Source organism: Lactuca serriola, chromosome 2 (genome assembly GCF_051521515.1).
Source record: "Lactuca serriola cultivar US96UC23 chromosome 2, Lser_US96UC23_V15, whole genome shotgun sequence".
In the NCBI taxonomy this organism is placed as follows: domain Eukaryota; kingdom Viridiplantae; phylum Streptophyta; class Magnoliopsida; order Asterales; family Asteraceae; genus Lactuca; species Lactuca serriola.
The window spans coordinates 198,069,287-198,096,090 of NC_136409.1; the positions used below are offsets into that span (position 1 = coordinate 198,069,287).

The window sequence follows — 26,804 nt, forward strand, 5'->3', positions numbered from 1 at the left end:
GTTAACCAAGGAAATTCAACACAATGAACATTTGTGTGTTTATCATTAGGATTCAATATGAAGCTTATCATTCATCCCAAATTGGTTGTAACAGTTATGAAGCATGATATGCCAAGACTCCTCATAAGTTGTATGGAGGTTGGGGAAGCCCAGAAAAAACCTTCTTAATCAAAATCAAGGTTCCAATTGAAGCAATTGAACCCAAGAAGTTGATTAGCCTTAAGAATGAAGGAATCCCCAATTCCTAGAGGATGTCAATGCTTACACGTCCATAAAGGAGTTATGATTCATAAGCTAGAGATGATTTTTACCATTATAAAGCCATTGTTCTAAGTAAATTCAATGATTCAATGGTAAACTAAAGAAATAAACCAACAAAATTGTTTATTCAAGTACCAAGATCAAAGCATTAAACAAGCATAGGAAATGTGAACTAGAATCATAAACATAAGATAAATGATAAATAAGCATAAATCCTTCAAAAACCCACAAGCATTCAAAGGTTTTAGCCAAGGTCTACCAAAATAGAGAAATTAGCCACTCATGGAAATAGAATAACAATCACAAAAGTTTAATTGCATCAAGAAACTAACAATTACTTTGGAAGATAAGAAGAATGTGTATCCAAGCACCCAAAATCGCCTCCTCTGGTCTCTAATGGTGGAAAATCGAAGTGATAGCTGAAAGATCCCACCCCCAAGGTAAACGGTAAGCCAAATGACCAAAATGCCCAAAACTGGGCAGTTGTACGGGTACTCGTGCACGTGAGAATCCACCCACACAAATATTGTTGGAATGCTATTGGCTCATTTTTCCTCCACTACACCATTCCACTACCCAAGATTCCCTTGGTCCCCTCCATATCCCACATGATTCAAATTAACCAATCATCTTTTAGCTTCAAATATGGATGCTCCAAGCCCAAAATAACAATCCATGACCCATCTTCACAAGCCCACTTCATCCAAGCCTTTAGCCTTTTAATTGCAAATATCCTTTAATGGATCCGCAAAGCCTATTCCAAGCTAATCCGCAACTACAACAAGCTCCAAAACCCTACAAAATACCTCATGCAAAAATATAAAGTCCCCAGTACGATCCATAATAAAGAAAATGAATAAAATACAATGCAATACTAATAAAAAGACCTAAAAAATCTAAAATAAACTAATAAAAAGAAGTAAATAAAATAAACTATCAGCTATTTTGTACTGATAGCTCGGGGAGTCGTCAGGGCAGCAGTTAGTGATTTCTTTCAATGAGATTCAGCATTCAAGGTGAGTTTCCTCACCGGGTTTAGCAGGTCTAAGGCACCAATTCCGACCCTTACTGATTATGTTAGGATGCTAGGAGTCTACGTGATCCTTGCATGTGTTATGTGATGCTATGTATACCGGGCGTGGCTCGTTGTCAAGCGACGCCCGAGGACTGGAACTTATGCTAGTGTTTATGATCATTATATGTGTTTGCATGATTATGTGATATTGATTGAATGTGTATAGCAGGCGAGGCCTGATAATAATAGATTTTTATACCGAGCGGGGCCCAATGCCGGGTGAGGCCCGATGTCGGGAGGGGGCCCGGTGTATTATTTGTTATATATGGTATGAGGTAGTTTGGGGAACTCACTAAGCTTTATGCTTATGGTTTTCAGTTTATGTTTTAGGCACTTCCAATGGCAAGGGGAAGAACTTGGGGTGACTGCATTGCACACACCATATGAATTATGTTTATGAGACACACTCTGATTTTCTTGATATTTGACATACTTATTTTATTTGGGTTGTATGAACTATGATTTGAAATATTGTTTTCACTTGAATGAAAAATGAAATTTTTGGGTCGTATTTTTGGGATGTTACACTTTTCTTCAATGCTTCAAACTGTAACGCCCGTAGATCAGGGCTAGTCAATTTAGAGACAATAAGAGTCAAAAATGACTTTTTGATAGAAGATTATTTAGGATGAATAATCCTAACTAAGTTGTAGTATATGTTACAAGGTTTCCGTGCATATAAAGAACGCCAAAATCCGAGTTATAACGAAGAAGTTATGACCTGTCGAAGTTTCGCGACAGAACCGGCATGACACAGCGCGACGTAAAAAGTGAATTTACGTTAGAGAGATATTTAGCCTTAGCAATCTAAACGAGAATCGAAGATCTCGTTGTTGGTATCGAAGCGATAAAAAGTTAGGCGAGAACGGACGTCAAACGAAGAAGTTATGAATTTATAACGAAGTTTTCTGTCGCGGCCTATTAAAAATAAATAATAAAAATAAAAGCCAAAATTAGCCGACGGAGTCTAAACGAAAGTTGTAGAGCGTAGTCTCACCTTCACGTGGATATAAAGAACGTCGAAAACGGAGTTCGTATGAAGAAGATATGAATTTCCGAAGTTTATTAATCAATTTGTATTTAAATTTAAAAGGAAATTCGGAAGCATTATCCGAAGGAGTCACCGGTCTGATCCGAGGTACGCGCCGCGTACTCGAGTACGCCCCGCGTACTCCGAAGTGTCGACATTCGCAGCAAGTGGCTTCGGATGACGCACGCAGTGACGTTTTTCGGAGCAGTACGCCCCGCGTACTGGCGTACGCCCCGCGTACTCCGAGGCTCCAGCCTCCTATAAATAGGATGCGAGGGCAGCCGACCCAATTGCCAATTTCTTCTCTTCTCTCTCCCGTTTTGCATTGTTTTGCGTACCAGAAATACCCCGACACCCCGGTATTATTCTCTAGCCCCGAGGCAAGTCCCGAGATCCCGAAGATCCCGAGAAGTGCGGTTTCCAAGCCGAAGCTCTGCCCGCGAGAAGTTCGATTTTTGTGGAGATCTTCCAGATCTGCGGTGGATTACTACTTCTGCAAGTCGTAGTGCTGTCCGATCATCTTCTGATCAAGTGAGTGTATACTACCTTTCATAAACACGATAATAATACAAGTATGGTTTGAGTGTATTAAGTATATTGTTGTTTATATGTGTGGGTGTGTAGTTGCTTTCTTCTAACACATCAATATGAAGTATTTGTTATGAAATACGTGCTATGTGTTTATATGTTATTTGTCTATTTGAGATGGACATGGAAATTGGAGTTTTATACAGGTGTTAAATGATTTAAACTGTGTAAGTATTAATATCTACAAAATTGTTGGGTAGAACAAGGGTAGATGGGATAGTTGGTGACTATGGAGTTAGCGCCTATTGTATAAACCTTGGTGACTATGGAGTTAGCGCCTATTATTAGATAAACCTTGGTGACTATGGAGTTAGCGCCTATTATTAGGTAAACCTTGGTGATTATGGAGTTAGCGCCTTTTGTATAAACCTTGGTGACTATGGAGTTAGCACCTATTGTATAAACCTTGGCGACGATGTGATTTCGTGCCTATTTGATGAACCTTGGCGACTATGGAGTTAGCGCTTGTTAAGTAAACCTTGGCGACTATGGAGTTAGCGCTTGTTAAGTGAACCTTGGTGACTATGGAGTTAGCGCCGCTTGAGTAAACCCCGACGACTATGGAGTTAGCGTCTGATAAACTATGGATTTAGTACTCGATAGATAAACTTTGGCAGCAATGGATTTCGTGCCGATTCCTTAGGAATAAGTGAATGAAGGATAGTTGGTTCTTAGGGTGAAACCTTAAGAAGATAATGGGGATGGGTATTTGGGTTGATTGTTTGATAATTGAATATAACAAATGTATTATTGTGGGTTGAAAACCCTATATGCTCACCAGGCTCCCAAGCCTGACCCACTCAGTTTTCTTTTCATTACAGGTAATGACACAAGAGTATAAGTCGGCGGACTTGACGAGAGATTTTGGATTATAGATCAGTAGTTGAATAACTATTGTAAGGTCTATTTTATGTTGTTTATGCTTTTGGTCTGTAACGAACATGACATCCCGAGGTTTTATTATTTAATAAAAATACATTCTTTTCGAGAAATGTTTTGATAAAATGGTTATCATATTTTATTTTGGGAACAAATTCCGCAACCGTTTTCTTTAAACGATCACTCTGATTTTGAAAACAAAGCATAAACAAATCGGTCTTTTTTGGCCGTGAAATTGGGGATGTCACACAAACGAACGTTGGATATCAATATATACCTAATTAAATTATTTAACCGTGAATAAAAATATGTGTAAATTATACAACAAAAAATAAAATAAATACTATTTCATAAGCGATAAATTATAAAATTTTGTTGATCTTCTTTAAACTTATGGTTATTTTGGTTCTCATTATATCCTAATGCATATTTATACATAAAAATATGGTTTGAATGTACAAAAAAACAACCCTTGTATTTGTACCAAAATAGAGTTTTTTAAAGAAAAAAAATATTTATACGGTTTAAATGTATTAAAAAAATATTTATATGGTTTCAAATGGAAAATACTCAACATTGAACAATATTGAAAAAAAATTATGTTTGATTTAGGACAAAAAACAGAGTGTCAAAATTGAAAAAAATAATAAATTTTGTGTCAAAACCGAAAAAGTAAAAACGTAGCGTCTTTTGTGGAAAAAAAAATCAATTTTGACACGTCAGCATGTCATTTCAGTATGCTACATCATCAAAACTGACATGTCATTATGCCATGTCAGTAGGTAACTTGGTTGACCGGTCAAATGGTCAGAATTATAAAAAATTAGAAAACATAGTGTCAAATTTGAGACAAAAAAAAAACACAATGTCAAATTAGAATGTTGGTGTAAACTTAGTGTCTGTTGTGCTATTTACCCAAAATAAATATAGATAATTTAGATTTTTTTATATATTTGAGGGACCTCACGCACAACAAAAATAAATCGTGGGGACCTTCCAAGTTAAAAATAAAAGTTAGAGACCAAACATGCAAATTACCTAAACCACATTGACCATTGTTAGGTGTGTCAGAGCCAACAAATAATAGGGTTACGATATACTCCAAAATAATCCCACTATATTGCACTAGAAAGGTAGTACAAGACAAGTAAGGTCGATCCACAAAGACACGGGACAAACAGTCTATACCTGTTTTGCGTAAGGTATTTGTTCACAAAAGATTAAATGAGGGGGGGTTTTGAGTGTAATGATGTAACAAACCAATTTAAAACACGAGTAAACAACTAAACTAATGAATTAAGTTCATATTTTATAAGGACTCCAACTCCATGTATGACAATCTAGCAATGTGAATAAAAGATGACAAGACATTTGTTTCATTCTATCTAGGATGGTACTTGAAAGTATTGAAAAGCTCTAACACCTTCCATTCACCACATTAATCAATCAAAACAAGCTCTTTGATTAATCCTAACCTTACTAACCTAATCTAAACAAGCTCTTAGAAGTAGATTAAAAGATTGCATTAAGCTTATTGTGAATGTTCCCAACAACACCCAATACTCCTCACAAGCTCGGGAGTGTAAGAACATGTGAAAAGATTTACACTAAATTCATTCATACGAAATCAATTTAATGTTTGTTACTTAGTTCAATTCACAAAACAATTACGGATTTTTCAAAATGAATAACTTGAATGACCTAACCCTAATTCAAATGGCCAATAAGAATCATTATTAGAATCAAACATTAGATTGAAGTAAAATCAGTTTCACTAGATAGAAATTAAACACAAACATCCGGTCATATGATTTGATTCACACCCAAAAAGTCAAAACGTGAAATTGGAGAAATTAGGGTTCTAGCCACACATGGCTAGAACAAGATCACAAGTCTACAAGATGAAATTAAGTGTAATTACAACTTACAAAAACGAGAATTAATGTTTCCAAATGATTAACGGACAAACCCTTGCAAAAACCTTGGAATTATCTTCTCTAATGGTGCTCTCCTATGTTCCTCCCTTGTAAAAATGACCCAATTCTCGACATAAGGCAAAAGGGAAAAACTGCCAAAAAGCAGTTTTTAAGTCGAACACGACCCGTGTCGATATAGAGTAAATCAACACGGGTCGTGTTAAGTGAAAACACACCCTTCAACTTTGATTTCAACTCTAAACTATGATGCTAAAAAATGTTCAACTGGACCAACACGCCCCATGTCAATATAGAGTAAATGAACACGAGCCGTGTTCAGCGAGGTCAAACTGCCTGGAATGGTCAAACACGCCCCGTGTTGGATTTCTGGGCCAAACCCAACACGCCCCGTGTTGCCCTCTGACTCCGAGCCCAAACTTGATTTTCTCAGTCCTTCCGTTTTACGCCCGATCATCCTGCAATCTTCACCAATTCCCTCCGGCACCTCCAAAAGCACGCTCCAACCTCCGGTTTACCTAAAAATGTCATTAAAGAGTACAAATATGGTTGTTCTAGAAATTAACCTAAATATGATGAAATGCAATAAAAGCAAAGAACAATTAAGCTAAAAACATACATACAAAGGGCTAAAGGTTGTGCAAAAAGGTGCACAAAATTCACCTAACAACCATTCATGTAATTTACTCAAAATTGAATGATTGCTGAAGGAAAAAAGTAGATGCCAGTTTTAGTCCTTATGGTGTATGCATTTTTCTATGGTTTAGTCTTAGTTTTAGAAATTTGATACCACTTATCCTTATAGTTGGCAAATCCATATGTTTTGGTCTTTTGTATAACATTGTTGGAAACTTCTCTTAAGTCCAAGATAAAAATGTTTTTTTTGCCAAAGTTAGTAAAACCTAAAAACTTCAAGAACCATTTATATAATTGAGTTTAATAAAAGTATAATACCATTAAATGTTGAATTAAGTCCCCTATCATGCTCCAACCTCCAGCATTCATTTCTCATCTCTCTCTCTCTCTCTCTCTCTCTCTCTCTCTCTCTTTCTCTCTCTCTCTCTCTCTCTCTCCACCGGTCAACATGCACCACAACATCATCAGTTAATGGCTCCAAAACCACTAATCTATTGTGGTCTTCATTATTGTCTCATCTTTTCTCACAACCGTTAAACCTTTGACGTTGCGTCTTGCCTCCGACCACCACTAAACCTACTGGCATCTCCTTCTTCTTCCCCCGTCCTCTAATGGTTTCCGACAATTAATACACCACCATGTCGCGATCGTTGCTTCGCACCCTCCCATGCACACACGACGAATGCCAATTTCTCTTTTTGATTCTTATTTAATTTTAGGTTGGATAATTCTGATAGCTTCATTTTATTTACTTCTTTTTATAGTTTATTTTAGTACATTTCATTCGCATTTTAGTTAACTTCCATGCATATTTTCCCTTTTGTTATTTTTATGACCATTTCGGGGTACTTTCTAGTTTTTTGAACATTATTGCAGATTTTCTTGGAAACTAGCGGGGCGGCACTCTTGGGAGGCGATTGGGCTTGAAAGGAATTGGGGATTTCGTGCTTGATGGCTATGAAGGTGACTCATGGGGTAGACTTGTCAATTGCTTGAAGGCTTGAAAGAATTGAGCTTTAAATTTGAAAGACGCGGGAGAATTCTTGAGTGTGTAAGATCAATATTTGGGAGTTTGCGGAAGTTTAGAGTGATGTGGATAGAGAAATTGGGCTTTAATTGAAGAAATATTGAAGAAAAATGGGCTAGGAGTTGATTGGATTCGAACTGGGCCAATGGATTAGTTGTGGGGGCCCAAAACTTGAAGAAGCCCAAAATTACCCGTCAGAGCCCGCGGCCCGCATGGATTCCTGACAAGGGAAATTTCGGGATTTTGCTAAGAGCTCTATTTTGGGAAGTTTGGTGTGCCTCTTTAGCCTTATCTTGAAGGTCCGATTTGGAGACTTTCTCTCTGGAGTTTGGAGCACTTTTGGAGGCCAAGAACACTTGAAGAATATCTTCTTTTCATCTCTTGAATCTTGTCAAATGTTTGGTACAATCTTATCTAACTTTGTTCATTTGAGTTTAGCCATGTTTGGCTAAGCAAATCTTGGTTGACTTTTTGTTGAATCTTTTGAACTTTTGTTGGATGTTGAAGAATCCATGAACTTGTTCTTAAATCTTTATGGAATTGTTTTGTGTTTTATCATATTATCACTACTAGTATGTTTTTATTCATGAGTTTAAATATGTTTGTGGTGATTAGTTGGCTAATTTCTTGATTAAGTAAATGATCCTCAAATTAGCAAGCAACAAATGATTTTTGTGTTGTTTTTGCTTCACACAATCATAAAAACATTTCCTCCAACATGGTGGTGAAAGCATTTGACCCCTCTTGGATTTGGTGACTTTTTGGTTCTTAATGCTAGTTGACTTTCACTAATTACATGCTATTTGGAATTAGTGACTTTGACTAAGGAAATTGTTATGAGCTACTCTAGCCATTTCAACAATTAAGAAAAGTCTAGGTAATCTCAAGCTCCTTGGATTACTATAGCCAAATTAAGGACTTAAATCAAAGTATTGCACCATTGGATTCTAATGATATGTTCATCAAAAGTCAAAGTGAGGAAACTTTAAGTCAACCATCTCTCCATTATTGATTTTACATCAAACTCTTATTTTTGTTGCATTTGTCTATTTAAATCATAGTTAACTCTAGTTTGTTTCAAGTATATCAAAACACCAAAACTCCCCATTTTATTTTTATTGTCATTTTACAAGTATTTTTACAAAGAGATTTTTCATAGAGTTATAAATTGAACCAATCTCCGTGGATTCGATCCCTTTACCACTATACACTATTTTAGTGTGTAATATTTAGGGTTATTATTTGTGTTGGCCTCGACAACCACCAAATTCATTTTTGTTTTGACTTATTTTAGGATTTTTAATTTGGTTTTGATTTGGGACTTAGGTGGTGGTGGAAGACAAAGAAAAAGAAGAAATATGGTGTTCGATTTGTTGGAAGTCTAGTAGTTAATATTTGTCTTGATATCTAGTCCTATAATTTACTAAGATAGCATTCTTAACATTATATAATTATAAAGGTTGATCTAGTTTGTTTTAATTAGATGGATTATGTAACAAAATCAAACAATTGAGACCAGCCATACAAGGAATAAACCACATTGAATAAACACGTAGTGACTTTGATAGTTATATTGAATCAAACTGTTTTGACAAATTATAAATATAAATAATATAATTTTATCAGAAAAATAAGATTTTCTAATATTCAATCAATCCAAGATTTAATTATGTACTTTTAATTATGTACTTTTTGAGGAACATTCCTACCAAAAATAAGGAAATGTATAAGAGTTTTTTTTTTTTTTTTTTTTGCAATGTTTTAAAAACCAGTTCGAACTGGTTGGACCGAAAACCAGGGACGATAGCAGTTCAATAACGACCGATTTTATGTCAATTAATAAACAACCGGACGGTTTCTTCAAAAACTAGGTTAAACCATTGTGACAGAATCGATAAAACGTTTAAACCAACTTATTGAGCTGTATAGTTGAATTTCTCTTAGTTCGTTAAAAAAACAATACATTTCCAAAGCAAATTGAACAATTTCGAAGTGTATACAACTCAAAAACCGACACAAACCATCGCCAGACGTATGAAAGTGCTTGGTTGAACAGGCGGTCGAAATGGAAATTGGTTACCAAACCCGTTCAACTAAAAAGCCGCTTTTAAAAGTTTAATTTTTTGAAAAAAAAAATCAAAAATCGACTATTAATTGAACATTTAATATACACTTAACAACAACAACAACAACAAAAAAAAAAAAAAAAAAAAAAAAAAAAAAAAAAAAAAAAAAACGAATTTTTTTAATAGAACATAATTGTCTTTATCTTATCAAGCATAAAATGATAAAATATCTACAATAATACAATACATATATATCAAATGAATCCTTAACGTATTTTTCCGAAGTTGAATTTATGAAATGAAACCAATTTACATTTATCAATACACATTGTACAAGTCTTGATAGCTATAGAGAACTGAATTTAAGAATTTAGTTGTGGAAAATGAAATTAACCATCAGACCATAAAAACCCCAATGGAAACAGATGCAAAAATCCATACGTCTGTCTCTCTCTTTCTTTGTGTTTTTTCGATTTCCGTGTCAAGCAAGCATCCATTCATCAATACTCATTACTCAATAGTGGTTTCTTAACCCACGGGCAATACATATCTCTTCTTTCTCTCTCATCATGTGTACTGTTCCTGTAGTTCACTTGCTTCACCTACACTCCTAATTCTAATGTCTTCTTCTCAGCCCTTTTATCAATCTTTCTGCTTTTTAATCAGAAAAGACTGATACCCACAAGTTTAATTTCAGTCCATATCGAAAGAAAAAAAATAAAATAAGGAGAAATGAGTCATGAATTGATGACTGTGGCACCACCGGCACAGCCTGCGGCGATACCAGCTTTAGCGGCGGCAGCTCCATCATCGCCACCGCCGACGTCTCTTGCACCTGGATTTCGGTTTCACCCAACCGATGAGGAACTTGTGAGGTATTATCTGAGGCGTAAGGCTTGTGGGAAGCCGTTTCGATTCGAAGCTGTATCAGAAATCGACGTCTACAAATCCGAGCCATGGGAACTTGCTGGTATATAGATTAAAATTGTATATTTTTTTTAATGCCCTTTTTGCTGTTTTCATTTCCGATTCATCATTTTTCTGCTTGTTCTGTGACATTTTTTCTTCAATTCATAGCCGATGATGATATGGTTGATTAATATGTGAGGAAAGTGAAATAATTGAAACCTAACAAAGAACATCTACATTTAAAGACGAAATCGCAATTTGGGACAATCATGTAATTACCTTCTTCTCCCTAATTGCGTTAGGGTTTCTTACTGAATGTTTTTTCCAATTTTATCGATTGTTAGATTACTCATCCCTAAAGACGAGAGACCTTGAATGGTACTTCTTCAGCCCTGTAGATAGGAAGTACGGCAATGGTTCCCGTTTGAATCGTGCTACCGGCAAAGGGTACTGGAAAGCAACCGGAAAAGACAGATCTGTCCGCCATAAATCCGAAACAATTGGGATGAAGAAAACATTGGTCTTCCATAGCGGCCGAGCTCCAGATGGCAAGCGTACCAATTGGGTGATGCATGAATATAGACTCGTGGATCAAGAACTTGTTCGAGCTGGAGTAGTTCAGGTTTGAACTTTAAATCACAAACGATTTTTTTTTTTTCGATTTCTTCGTGGATCAAAGACCTTGATTGTGTTGTTGTTTGGTGGGAGAAGGATGCATTTGTGCTTTGTAGAATTTTTCAAAAGAGTGGTTTAGGGCCACCCAATGGTGATCGTTATGCACCCTTTATTGAAGAAGAATGGGATGATGATGATGCAGCCCTGTTTGTTCCTGGTGGAGAGACAGAAGATGATTTGACCCGTGGTGATGAGACTCTACCTCAAGGAAATGACATTGTGCAGGTATTACCTCTTGTGTCCTCATTTGTAATTATACATTCCACAACACAGGAAACTGTGAATACCTGATTTACATCTCTCACAGGAAGCTGCTGTCAACATGATAGCATGTGGGAGTGAGGGTATGGTGGATCATCATCAGAGCATCCCGTTTGTCTGCAAACGGGAAAGGTCTGATGATTCGGTTCTAAACCCTGGACCCGAGCTAGAAACCTTCTCTCTATTCCACAACAAAAGAACAAAAGAGAGTGATGAAATTGAAAACAATAATGGAAGCAATGGAAATGGTTCAGAAGACTCGACCACAAGTCAAGATCCAAGAATCGCACAACTGTCATCATCTGCAACTGCAACTGCACTGATGGAGTTCCCTCTGCTTGAGTCTCTTGAAGCCAAAGTGAGTCAGCCATCCGCGAGTCAACCATACTCATTTGATGCTGCCACCCTTGAGAAATCAGTGCCACCTGGCTACTTAAAGTTTATCAAGAACTTGGAACATGAAATCCTTAATGTGTCAATGGAAAGAGAGACTGTGAAGATTGAAGTGATGCGTGCGCATGCGATGATCGACATTCTGCAGTCCCAAATTGATGTTTTGACCAAGGAGAATGGTGACTTGAAAGATAAGATAAGATAAGATTAAATGATGATAGGTACTCATTAAGGCAACCTAGGCTCTCTAGCTTTTTCGACTGAGGTTTGTTTCTTCACATGTTTAGCCTGTTTTTAGACGCTATTCACAATTCTGCGTCTGAGTTTAATTAATAAATAAAGTTTGGTTCTCAATTCTATTCTCAACCATGATCATGATCATTATGTCACTATGTGTATTTCCTTGGTTTTGTTAACGTAAGGCTCCAAATACTTGGACTGCATTTTAAGAAATTAATTTATCCATATAGATATAACTTCCTCTGTGCACAAATAACTGAAAGATATATTTTATATGGACGAATCTTTTTTTTTTTTTTAATGAAAAAATCACCATTCCTTCATAAAAATATTTCTCTCACGTTTTCCAAAAACTAAAAGAAATTTTTGAAGAAAAATACAATGAAGCCGTCCCTTCTTTTCCCATTTGGGCACTCATCTTTTCTTTATTTTTTTCCCAGTTTATCCATAGAAGTTCAAAAACAAAATATAACTCGTGTGAAGTTTCGGCCTTCGTTAATACTGAGGTAACGTGCTGACGTGCATATTTAACTAAAAAGTCTAAAACACACCACTAATAATTAAAACATAACAAACAACGTGGCTAGTTCTTTTTCATTAAATTTGATAATGGTTGATGGATATCTTACGATTCTAGTATTGCCTGCAGTTTTTCCTATAATATAATATCATTTTGTATTTGCTATAGACAACGTTGTACTCTTCTAGCTTAAGTAAACCGTATTATGAATTGAATATGAATGATTTTATTCGGAGAAATATTGAAATTCACAAGTCAATTATATCGTATAAAGTTTCAGATTGATTGTTATTCATTATACATATTGGGTTCCTAAACATGTACTCTTCTAGCTTAACTAAACCTTTTTACTTGTAGACTTAAGGTCCTTGAAGGCTTGAACCGATATTTCCTACTATAAAAATGTACATTAAACTCAATGAATTGGTTAAAAACTCTAAATGTACTAAAATTAGTTTTCATTATCAATCTAAAAAAAAAAAGTAGTTTGTCAATAATTTTAGTTTATCTTATTTTATTTTAATGCTAAAAAATTAAACTAGTTTGTTAATAGTTTTAGTTTGTCTTTTTTTATTTTAATGCAATTGGAAGGTATTGCATTTCCGACTAAGCAACTACCACGTGGTCAATATAAAATATTAAGATATGAATCTATTCTCCAAAAAGAACTCACCAATGATGCGTTTAACCCTTATATTATTATATTATATTCTTAAATTATTTCCAGATTTAATTATGATGAACTAAACCTTATATTATTATATTATATTCTTAAATTATTTCCAGATTTAATTACGATGAACCATCGTATTTTTAACCAATGAAACAGATAAAATATTGTTAAATTTGTAGTATCATTTTCTTGGTCGGACACTTATTTTTTCTATCAATGACATGAAAAAGATAAATGTGTTAGAGATGAAAAATTAACTTGTACCGTCTCTGATATTGTTTTTTCTTGCACGCTTAATCTCTATCGACGTTAACCGTTAGTTGGCTCCGTTTAGGTTCCTTATGTGTCTTGCACACAGGGGTATTTTCGTCCTTTTAGTTCGTATATCATTCTTAAATCCGTTGGACGCATAAACTCTCATCCCTCTGTTATTGTCTTCTTCCTTCAAACTCTCATCCCTCACTAACGAGATCATCCTCTCCCCTCACCAACGAATAATGGTGATACAATGCAAGTGTGGAGCAGACGTTATCATTCACACTTCTTGGAGCAAGAGAAACCTTGGGAAACTTTACTATTCTTGTACAGTAAAGGTAAATTCAATTAATTTATTCATCTTCTCCAATTTTTCCCTAATTGTGATAAGATTGAAATGCTTCAGGGACCAAGATGCAAGTTCATTGGATGGGTGGATAAGTCTGAACATACAAGTGATTATATGAAATTTAGATTGAAGGTTGAAGAATAAAATCGCAGACTGAAGTTTTACCTAGCTATTAGTTGGTTTCTTTTTGTTTCACTCCTTATATATAAGGTCTAGGTTTAGTAATCAACTTGTTTCAGTCCTTGTATTGGGTAGTTATGGAAAAACATTCAAACATAATGATAATGTCCTGATTTTGTATGAAGAAAATATGGTGTTCAAATGTAATGCAAATGTGTTCAGAATTACCATTTATAACAGATGCAATATACCATAAAAAAGGGTTTAACATCCAAAATAACAACAAAGTTGTAAGGCCTGCATGACCATTTACCATTAAGTACCCTAAACATCCACAAATAACAACAAAGTTTTGAGACATACAATTATTCTACAACTACTTAAATAACAACAAAGTTTTAAACCTTAACATAATGTATCAAGGCAATGAATGCCTAACAAAAAAATTACATAAGTAGAAACTTTCAAATCATGGGGCTTTTTCCCTTCTTCTCATCTCCTTTTTTTACTCCTCCAGTGCCACCTGCACTAGTTTGAACTAGACCTCCAATTCCTCCACTACCACCTGCATCATTTTGACATGCACCCCCAATTCCTCCACGACCACCTACACTGGTTTGACTTGCACACTCAATTCCTCCACTGCCACTTGCACCAGTTTGTGATTGACCCTTGCAACTTCTTCCATTATGCATTACATTTCCACATTTTGAGCATGTTATTTATTTCCATATTGTGGACACTCTCTCATCATCATCTTTTGTTGCAGATCTTATTATCTTCTTTTTTGGCATGCCAATAGGGACATGATGCTTTGGTGGTAGCAGCTTGGTAGGAGATGCATTTTTTCCCACATGAACCTTCCATTAATAGGTTAAAATTTAAACACATACATTTATTTCCAAGTCTTCAACCAATATGTAGGGTGAACCCATGTCTTAGGTATCCAAATATGTTCATTATTGAGTCGCATATCCCATATTGTTGTAATGATGTGCTTGCAGCGCATGCCTGTTGTTTCCCACATGTTACATGAACAAGTTTGATGCCCCACATCAACCACACACTAATACATGCCTTTAATTGTAACCTGGTGCTTTCTATTCTACATAACACCGCCCTACAATCTTCTGCTTCTTTCTTTTTCAAGGGTCTTGGTGGCTGTAGGAGTTAATTACCCAATAGCTTTGTCAATTGCCTTTTGGACAATGACAATTTTACTCATGATGTACTTCCTAATAAACTCCAAGCAAGTGATAATTGGCTTATCACGACCCTTAATTATCTTGCTATTCAAACTCTCACACATATTATTCAACAAAGCATCACAACCTTTTAGTACAAAGGGACTCATGGATTTCGTGTATCTTTAAATTTGTTGGGTTTGGGGACATGTTATATGTATGCAAATTGGTTTTCCAAAACTCTTTATATACCTCTATCAAATTGTGTTCAGAGATATATGGCCTAAAGTGTTTTATATTGTGGTCACTAGCTAATGCATACATACCAAAATCTAAATCCCAGTTTGGACGTTTGAAGTGATTGTAGATAAACTTACCTTCCTCCATACAATCAAGAATTTCCATCATCTCATATATACATGCATTGAGAATAAGTCACTATCAATGTTGTCAATGTATGCAATCTTTCTTTTGATGTATTTGCGGCCTAGAAAGTCCGTAAAAACCCCTCCTGTAATGTCTCATTTTCACAACCAAAATTTTCATTTTATTTAAGGTAACATTTCAAAATTATAAAATCCATGTCAAGAAAACCATTTGTTCCAAGTTACATTTATAAAAATCATAGTAATATAATAAACACGAAATCCTCAATGCTGCTAATAAGTGTATACATCCGCACCTTCGCCTTCCCACAATCACCGATGATACCTGAAAACATAAACAATTGGGTAAACACAAAGCTTAGTGAGTCCCCCCCCCCCAAAAAAAATACCACACACCACAAAACATATACAAGCATGTATACTAGACCACGGTCATCAGAATGGATTAACCCGATTATGTTAGCATGTTGCCTCAACCCAACCGCTCCTCCCGAGCATCTTTGTATGTGGCTTACCGCCGGCCCGCACCTGGTATCTTGGCCTACAACACATAGCAGGACCGCCTCAACCTCACCCATCATCATATGTCGACATATATAATCAAACAAATAATCAGGTAGGCACATAAGCACATGAAATTATGAATCTACCTGTCGAATAGCTCCTTACTACCAACTCAACCCATCACAACACACTACTCTACTATCAGAAAATCTCCAAGGAATGTATAGCCATATGTAACTAGAGATCAGATAGACACTCGAACATATGATCCTACTCTAGAGCTACAACCAAACAAGGAACATGCAAGAAAGTATAGATCAAGAGTTCTCAGGATATCCTATGCGGTTACATACAACCCCTAGGGCACTCCACTAGATGATAACCAACCTATTGGTACTCTAACCATTACCACTACTCCTACATCCAAACTCACAGGGATATATACACACACACACACACACACACATATATATATATATATATATATATATATATATATATTTACATAGCAGATCACACAACACAAAAACATCCTATAAACAAGGATACATAACCAAATCTAGTGGGTCGACATTGGTGCCTTCGTCCCACGGGTATAGTGAGGAAAAACTCATTTGAATAAAAGAACCCAGAAACATTGTTATACGCTCCCTTTCTGCACTGAATGCTCCCACGGACCTACTAGCACCAAAACATGGTATAATCTTAATCAACATACCAAATCCTTCAAGTTTGACTCAAAGTCAAACTTGTTAAAAAGTCAATGGTCAATAGTAACCAAAAGTCAATGATCAATAGGTCAACTGCTCTTCACGACGAGACACTCTCTTGGTCACGTTGTGACCAACTAATGAACAAAATAGATGCGAGTCTTCAGTCGTCACGACGTGACATGCACCTTATGACATCGTGAGAATTGGCTGAAAGGCAACTCGGTGGAGTAAGCTCTTAATCCAATAATCCAAATACTTATTTCCTCCAAAAAGCTTCCTTACACCCTAAAAGCCATAAAAATCGTTGCTTTAAGTTCTTTCATGCCCAATGCAAGTCTTGGGCTCAATTTAGGTCATTTATAAAAGAAGGTCAAAACCTCAAGCATGAGCTCACACTCACCAAACTTCAGATCTACCACATCTAACCACCAAGGGACTCTAAGGACCCATAAAGTTGCCAACTTTACGAAATCCTAACACTCTAACTCATCTAACCATGGACAATAAAGCATAAAACTCTAGATCTAGCAACAAGAAACCATAAAGCTTGAAGCTTGAATACTCACAAGGGTCCATATGGGTTGCTAGAAGATGGTAATGAGGCTTGCAAGCTGGATCTATGTATCAAGAACTCATGGATAGGGCTAGGGTTTCATTTGAAATGAGTGGTGGCCAAAGAAGATACCTTAGGTCATGAGATAAGATCCTTAAATATGGAGAGAACCCTAAAATTCATGGGCCCGGGATGCATCCATCCTCACGAAATAACCATTCTCTTGTCATGTCGTGACAAGTCCTCCACAATACGCGTTTCACTTTTAACCGGTCACGTCATGACCTCCCTATGGCCTCGTCGTGACAGCTGATTTTACCCAAAAACCATACCTTTGACTCCTTGATCCCCTAAATCGACCAGTTCTGGAAATTGGGTGTTACAATTCTCCACCACTTAAATTAGATTTTGTCCTCGAAATCCGTTCTCGCTTCCACTCTTGAAGTAACCCCTAGTGGGTCATTCAAACCCGACTCCTTTCTATGTACGACGAGATTGCTTGAATGCCAACATCTACAACTATTTCCAATAATGGTTCCGAACCAGGATCATAAGTCAATCCAAGCAGAGATTTCATGACCTGAATCACCTCTATTGCAACATCGATTAAAAAGTCGACCATCTCCTGAAAATTCTGCTAACCCTAATTTTTGTGATACCATGCGATCTAAAGAAAACGTATTCACACAGCCTCTTTAAACCATGACATAAAGAAACCACTTCCTTATCCGAAACCTGCAGATCCCGAAGTCTTACACAACCTTCAGGTAGACAAGGCCACCCCATTTTCACCCATGTTGACCAATACTCACAGACCTGACCCAACCAAGACCTTTTGATCTTGGACGGCCCATCTAAATAGCCAAAGAAGGAAACCACCACCCATGTTATAGTTGAAAACCTCTCATATTGATGCACCAATGAAAATTCTAGCAGCTCCTCGAAGATGAGACTAACCGACCTTTACATCAACTACACTGGCCGGAATCCGCAGATTTGATTGGTCCGAGATCTTCCCGGCCAGAGGCTATGTGGAAGTGTGCCTCCAAAATTGTCAAGTGACATATTCTTCAAGGACCAAGGATGTATATTAGTTAGTGAATGTTTACTTCTCAAATGAAAGAAATTGATTGTAAAACGCAAAGTAATAAATTGGAGTTGGTGCTTTAATGCATATCATTTATTACCTTCTTTGACAAATGTGATGGTTACATAAAATCTTATTTACATTTCATTCCACTATTTATCAAAAGGGTTGCTCGACTCCTTTATTACATAATAAATATATATAGAGAAAATAAGTGTGCGTGCGTGTGTGTGTGTGTGTGTGTGTGTATATATATATATATATATATATATATATATATATATATATATATATATATATATATATAGCTCTATGGTCTGGCATTCTATTTTAGATCTTTGTAAACTCTTAGTTCAAACTATGTAACACTACAAAATTATAGTGGATTGTTTCTCGACTTCCTCTACCCGTGTTTTTTTCCCGTTTAGGGTTTTCCAAGTAAATCCTTATGTGTCTTTTATTTACCGTTTTCATTCTTATCTTATTGGTGGTTGATTACTTTTGATATTTTAATTCCATTCCACATCGAACTAATATTATTCTAAATTACTTGGATTTTTGGGGTGTATTTCACACACGTTTTACTATAATTGGTATTAGAGCTTCCGGGTTTTAATATTAGTTTATTGGGATCATTTTATCAAGTGATTTGATCATGTGTTCGATGGAGTAAATTATTTCCCTATTGGATCTAAACACTAGATTTACCCTGTGGCGAGTTAAGATGAAATATGTTCTTATTCAGATGGATTTACACAAAGCGCTTCTGGGTAGGGCCAAAATTGGAGCCTCGCACAACTTCTGCAAAAACTCTTGTAAATGTTCCTTGTGATGCTCCTTGGTATTAGAGTAGACCAGAATATCATCAATGAATACTATCGCAGAACGATCCAACATTGGTCTGCAGACTCGGTTCATGAGATCCATGAACGTTGCTGGTACATTGGTGAGCCTGAATGACATCACCACGAACTCGTAATGACCATAACGAGTCCTGAAGACTGTCGTCTACACATCATCATCCCCGACCCTCATATGATGGTACCCCGATCGTAAATCAGTCTTGGAAAACCAAGATGCACCCTGAAGATGATCAAACAAATCGTCAATCCTCGGAATTGGGTAGCAGTTCTTCAGCGTTAGCTTATTCAACTCCTTGTAGTGAATGCAAATTCTATGTGAATTGTCCTTCTTCTTCCAAAAAAAATTGATGCTCCCCATGGAGAGCTGCTCGGACAAATAAAATCCTTGTCTAGCGGCTCCTGAAGTTTTATAGACAAATCCTGCATCTTTGGTGAAGTCAAGTGATACGGTGCCTTGGCTATCAAATCCGTACCAGGAACTAGATCAATCTGAAACTCAACCTGCCTCTCGGTAGGCACTCCTAGTAAATCCTCAGGAAACACATCAGGAGAAACCCCAACAATGGGCACTCCAATTAACGCTGACATGCCCTCAAATCGAGTGTCTGCAACATAGGCCAAGACACACCTACGATTAACCTTGAAGCACTCATGGTACGATCATCCGCAATCTCAACCTCCAGTGGAAAATCCAAAGTCATGGGATCATCACAAAACTTCTTGCTAAGCGCAAGAGATACAAAGGATCGGGTAGCACCCGAATCAAACAGAACATGAGCATTCATACCATTGACCAAAAAGATCCATATACAAGATCAAAATAATCATGAGCATAAATAAGTAAAGAAAAAAGAGATAGAGATAAGTCACATACCAGTAACCACATCCGGTGCTGCACGGGCCTCATCGGTGGTCAGCTAAAATGCCCTGCTCTTCACCACAAGAGCCTCTGTCTTGCCCTGGTGGCCATCAGTAATACTAAATGTGGCTGACGCAGGAGCCGCCACTACTCCTCCTGACAATCTTGGATAATCGGCCTTTTTATGGTCGGTTTGATTGCAATGAAAGAAAATAAGAGCACTCTTGGGCCAGTCCCTACTCATGTGGCCCAGCTGGCCACAACCAAAACATACTAAACTCGACACTCGACACACCCCACCGTGCGGCTTGCCGCACTTACCTCAGCGACTACGGCCTTGCGGGTCTTAGCCTGACACACTGCTGTTTGTACCTACTCTAGCTTCTGCTTCGTCCGAATCTCCGACTCATCTCCCACTCGCTGGCCTTCTAGATCATATCATTCAGGGTCTTGCGCCCCGAAAAGCTCACGAACTCCCTGATATCATCTCTCAATAGGTCATGGTATCTTGTCTTCCTCATCTCCTCATCCGCAGCGTACTGCGGGACCAACAAATCTCTCTCCCTGAATTTGGCAGTAATCATAACCACGGTCTCAGTATTCTGGCGAAGGTCCTGGAACTCCCTCGTGAAACATCCAAAAAATCATGACAAAAAATTTCATCTTTAATTATTAAATAAAACCATAGTTATCCAAATTATCTCATCGAACATTAGTAATAGTATCTCGTATCAAAACATTTGTCACATATATTAGAGTAAACATCCCGAGCTAAAACATCATGGTGTGTGCCATGGAGTCATCCTGAGGTCTTCCCTTTGCTACCGGAAGTACTTGAAACCAAAACTGAAAACTGTAAGCACGAAGCTTAGTGAGTCTCCCCAAACTACCACATACCATACACATAATCAAATATAAACGTATCGCGGGCCCCGCCCGCCATCGGACAGAGTCCAACATCGGGCCCCACCCGGCATCGAGCACAACTCGGTATACATATAAACATATCAAGAAAAACACATAAATAAACACATAAAATAAACATATAAGCATTCCTCGGGCCCCGCCCGACATCAGACTGAAATCTAGAAGCATACAATCATTCCTCGGGTATTCCCCGACACCGAACCGTAATCCGAAAACATACAATACAGAAACATGCAAGAATCACGAAGACATCAAGCATACAAATATTACTCGGGCACCGCCCGACATCGGATTGAAATCCAGAAACATATATAAACCTACATCGGGCACCGCCGGGCATCGTACCTTAGTCCGGAACATACTAACATAACTATACGGGCCGGTATTGGTGCCTTCAACCCGTTCATACAAGAGGAAACTCACCTCGCAAAGCTGAATGTCGAATCTCACAGTATGAAATCTCTAGCGGCTGCTCTGACGACTCGCCGAGCTATCAATACAAAATAACACTTAGTCAAAACCCAATAATCCTTCTTAAGGTAGAATGACCATTTTACCCCTAATTTGTAACACCCAAAATCAAAAAGGCCAAGAAAGGAAATGTAACATCCCAAGTCAGAATCAAGAGTTCAGGGGGTATAGTGTAGATATAGAAAGGTTAAGCTCTAAATCAAGAGTCAACTTGTCGAGTCCTGGGAGGAACTCGACGAGTCGGAGCGGGATTCGGGTCATTGAGTAAGTGACCGACTCGACGAGTCAGCGAGTGGACTCGGCGAGTCTGGTCTGGGCGAGAAAAAAACCCTAATCCCGGGGTTGTGCCCTATATAAAGAATGTTATGTTCCTCCTTCAGCCTCTTTACCTTCCCTTTGAGTTCCAAAAACCCCAAAATTCGTGTGAGGCTTCATTGTTGAGGAGATTGGGGGCTTAGATGAGGAAATTGGTGGAAGGAGCTTGAGAATTGGAAGTTAGCATCAAGGGCTTGTATAGATCTATGATCTACATCAGTTTTGGGCACATCTCTGGGGTAAGGAGCCTTATCTTAAGCTATTTCCTTTTTGGTTTATCCTTGGTGGTTGTTCTGGGAGTCCCTTAGCTTGTTTTGAGACCTATCTCGGATTTGGGAGTTAGATCTGGGGTTGCTGCTCCAGATCTAGACTCATGATGGCTTAGAATGTCATAAAGCTTCAGTTCTTGGGTTGTTGGTAAAGACCCTTTGTCTAAAACCCAAGCCCTAGTGTGTTTTGTGCTTATATCTCCTTGGTATCACGTAAAATTTGCAACTTTACGTGAGGGATAGCTTGTAGAAGGGTAGATCTATGGATTGGAGCCCCTGCATGGCTTGGAAAGCCTCTGAATGGATTGAGAACTGGAGATACTCGACGAGTCACATGAGTGTACTCGACGAGTTGTATGAATATGTGCTTGAAATCGGCGAGTTGGAAGAACAACTTGGCGAGTCTGTTGAAGATTGCCTTGGACTCAACGAGTCTGGTCATAGAACCCTAACCTTTTCTGGTTAAGTCATGAATCGGTGAGTCGAGGGACGACTCGGTGAGTTGAGCAGGATAGGACTCGAAGATTCTTGGACTCGACGAGTCGGCGGGTTGACTCGGCGAGTAGAGTCAGTCAGGAAGTTTGACTTTGACTAAGGACTTTGACTTTGACCAAGAGCTGACCAGTTGACTTCTAGGGGTATTTTGGTAATTATTGGTATTTATTAAGTTTAGTTATTTGGTGTTGACCAGTGGAGGAGTTCGTGTCAGTGGTTGGAGCAGTGTGATCTTATTGCTTCAGCCGACAGTTGCAGGCGAGTCTTCTCACCATACCAATGGGTCTAAGGCACCAAGGCCAGCCCATCTTATGTTCTGTGATATGATAGTTAGCTTTATGCTAGGTGGTATGTTGGTAATTATGTGATATGCTAGTTGTCTTTGTGATACTTACATGGAAGACCATGTGGGGTAGCCCATGGAACAATGGTATAAGACCCTGGGGGTAGCCACGGCATCCATACAGGTTTATGTAAGTGTTATATGTAGATATTTATGTGATGCATGATATGTTATTTGGTTATATATGGTATTTGCAGGGAAGACCCCGGGGGAAGCCCGTGGCATTGGATGTAAGACCATGTGGGGTCGCCCATGGCAGTCCTAGGTAAAGACCATGTGGGGTAGCCCATGGAATTGGATGTAAGACCATGTGGAGGAGCCCATGGCAGTCCTAGGTAAAGACCATGTGGGGTAGCCCATGGCACTGTTATAGGTTTATGTATGCAGGGATTATGTGATATATGATAGCTTTTATAGCTAACAATATATACGATATGGGTGTAGCTTTTATAGCTAATAGGATATGTGATATGTGGTTTGTGTGAATGGTATGCTCTGGGAAACTCACTAAGCTTCGTGCTTACAGGTTTGTTTATGGTTTCAGGTATCATCATTTTGGAAAGGAAGAGCTCGGGTTGATCGCAGTGCACACACCTATGATTTCCGCAATGAATGATTTTGGGATAAACTCTAATAAACGATTTGATTGACTATGATTTGATTGTTTGAATTAAATGGTATCAATGTTTTAGTTATATTAAAAATAAATTTTTTTACCCCTGATTTTTGGGACGTTACATAATCTAATCCGGACCATGACGTAGGCCCAAATCTATAACATGAAAGGCCAAATTCTAGATAGTCTTTCCAAGCCCATTAATGGCCCACCAACGGCTCAATTTTCTAAATTAGGCCCAATTCCTCAAATGGGCCTTCCCTTAATCCCAAACATAACTTTGGCCCAACAATCTGATTTCTGATAGCCCACTATGACCCAAACTAGCAAAGTCCATGAAATAGCCAACCCAAGGCCCAAATGACGAAAAAACACAAATCCAGTGAGTACGCGGGGCGTAGTCTTCTGTACGCTAAGTGTATAGGCTGCATGGCGTGTACGTTGTGCGTACGGGCTTGTCCGCCCAACGTACTACCCTGTTAAGCAAAAATCTCCAAAAAGGCTTAATCCCTTAAGACCTTAAGCTCCAAACACAGATCTGAGTCCAATAAAGTGCCTTAACCCATAAAGTCGATTACTTGGTGGCTTGCAAACCCCCAAATGGACCCAAAATTGAAATATGGCAACCTACTTCCATAGAAATGACTAATACTCATGCATGGCCACATTAAGACCTTCAAGATGGTAACTTTTCTGTCTTTGGGACTCAAATAGCACTAAGGGTGGCAACCCTAAGCCTAGAAACGGATTTGGAACCATAAAGTTCCATTCTTGGGACCATAAAGGTCCAAAACCCCATTACAAGAGATCTAAGCATTCATGAAGCAATTTTTGATCTTTTTACCTCAAATGAGTGCTAAACGATGATTATATCTCAGATCCTTGAGCTCAAGCTACATAATTTCTTCTTCACCAACTTCCTATTTCTCTTTCCAAGCTTCAAACCACTAAAATGGACTTCACAAGATCAAGAGTACATAAAGATGAAGAAGGTTATGTTTATAGGGTTTCTGAGTTAAGGAGGTTGATAAGGAGGCTAGGGTTTGGGACATAATGATGTGTGTGTGTGTATATATATATATATATATATATATATATATATATATATATATATATATATATATATGGCCTAAACCCTAAAAATTAGAGTTTTGACTCTGCCGGCGTATGTTGCGCGCACGTGTATCAACCCCCACATCCAATGCTACCACTACGCCCCGCATACGCTAAGCTTACACCTAACGTACGTCTCTAGTCAACCCAAATATATAACGACCCAATCACTAAAGGCCCAAATTAATAATCTAACATTAATATCATAGTCTAACAATTAATTACAAAAATTGAATAATTAGCATTACCTCAAGTCACGGGTTTTACACCTCGCCAACTGTTGCACCTCAATAGTTGGTGCAAACTCTCTTTGGAACCTTTGAAAAAATCCTCCCATGTCATGTTCTGCCGCAGCCGCTGACCCTGCAACTCAACTAACCTCCTCCCACCAGTCTCGTGTTCGGTCCCTAGGCAGGCTGGCTGCAAATCCCACATCTGCCCCCTCAGGGAAAAAACTCGTCCGCTGAGCATTCTCCATGTTAGCGATCCATCTTCGGGTAGCGATGGGGTCCTTAGCCCCAAAGAAATCAGGAGCTCTATAAGCCTTGAACCCCCAAAATGAGGGAGCTTGAGCTCCTATCAGACCCGTAGCAATATCAACTCGAAAAGTCCTAAGCCTCTCATCCGTTAGCTCCATAATTCCCTCCTTGATGGTACCGAACATCACAGGAGTAGCATCCAAGATACCATGAGTAACCTTAGCCGAAATGAACTCGCACAGACACTCATTAATCAATTATGCGCCTGAGCCATAACCTGAACCAGAACCTAAGCCAAAATTTCCTCGAGTAATCATCATCATCCTCAAACTAAAACACAAAATATAAATAATTGACATATGACTCAAAGGGATTTTCACTACAAGGCCTCCTTAGAGTTCCCCATGCATGTTATTTATTGTCTCAGGTACAAATCTAGTGTATGCAGTAGTACGGGTCCAATACTACCTTTCACACCTACCTATACCTTCTTCAAGAGCAAGCATGATTCCTCCGAGTCACCATACTAAACATATAACAATCCTATGCTAAACAACAAACATATCCTAGTATCTCCTAGGAAGTCTCAATTCTTACCGCTCGCAATACCAAGAACCTCAATCAACTCCGTCGGTTGCCTTATGCATGCAAGTTGTACACAAAATAGTATCACATAGACTGTCAAATGATGATTCTACCCTATGTCCACAACCAAACAAGGAACATGAAATGAAGCCAAATCGATCATTTCTGGGGCTATACAATCTTAATCATATACAACTTTAAAAGCATACACGTAGCAATTAACTGAGCTGATATCGATTCGAAGTAAGACATAACATCAAGTTCCATTAGGCTATAAGGCATCACGCAAATCAGACAATTCTATCCTATGATTCCTAAAGGTATACTTATCCCTAATCTATCATGGAATTTTCATATCAACCACACTACTCATAATACATAGGTATGGGTAATTTGGGAACCGCTTACTTGGGCTTTGTTGATTTCACGCATCACACCCCCTTTTTCATTTTAAAAAAATATTTTCATAAACTTATTTCATTTACAAAAATATTCTTAGAAACTTATTTTCTTTCAAAAGATTACCAATTCCTCAGTTTGAGTTCAGTCACACCTGAGAGCGTGCCCGAAACCCTCAAACCAAAGCTCTGATACCAACTTGTAACATCCCAAAAATAGTAATAAAATTGATCATTTAAAATCTATCAAATCATTCATCAATTGTTCAAAATCAACACCAAGTCATAACATTCAAAACATCAGAGTACAATTATTCATAATGCAGAAATCATGAGGGGATGATGCTCTGTCATCATGTTGGGCCCTTCCCGTATGAACCGGAAGTATATGAAACCATAAACATAAATTGTAAGCACAAAGCTTAGTGAGTTCCCTAAAGTACCACATACCAAAACATACAATCGGGTTAAACCGTGGGGTATATTTCAACCCAATAAGCAAATATAGGCCCCCGCCCTAGAGCCTCACTATGGGGTATATTTCAACCAAATAATCAAACACGGGTCTCGCCCTGGGGTTTATTTCAACCCGATTAGTTAATATAGGCCCCCACCCTGGAGCCTCGCTCTAGGGTATATTTCAACTTGATCATGCCAACACATATAAATCACATAACAACAATCATACCATGCAAGTGTCACAAAGACAGCTAGCATATAACAAATCGTGGTGGGCCGATGTTAGATGTCATT

General features: G+C 37.9%; 1 protein-coding gene and 1 long non-coding RNA gene across 2 annotated transcripts; both read left to right on the plus strand.

Moving 5' to 3' along the window:
- Nucleotides 1-9,926: 9,926 nt before the first annotated feature.
- LOC145088036 (NAC transcription factor-like protein) lies at nucleotides 9,927-12,088 on the plus strand. The gene is made up of 4 exons (XM_079026226.1): nucleotides 9,927-10,466; nucleotides 10,750-11,027; nucleotides 11,117-11,305; nucleotides 11,388-12,088. Exons 1-4 carry the CDS (start codon nucleotides 10,229-10,231, stop codon nucleotides 11,937-11,939), a joined length of 1,257 nt encoding a protein of 418 aa, XP_078882352.1. The 5' UTR covers nucleotides 9,927-10,228; the 3' UTR covers nucleotides 11,940-12,088.
- A 1,290-nt stretch (nucleotides 12,089-13,378) lies between these two features.
- On the plus strand, nucleotides 13,379-14,098 carry LOC145090707 (uncharacterized). Its single transcript, XR_013701728.1, has 2 exons — nucleotides 13,379-13,760; nucleotides 13,829-14,098. It is a non-coding gene; the product is annotated as an uncharacterized LOC145090707 (long non-coding RNA).
- Nucleotides 14,099-26,804: the final 12,706 nt, after the last annotated feature.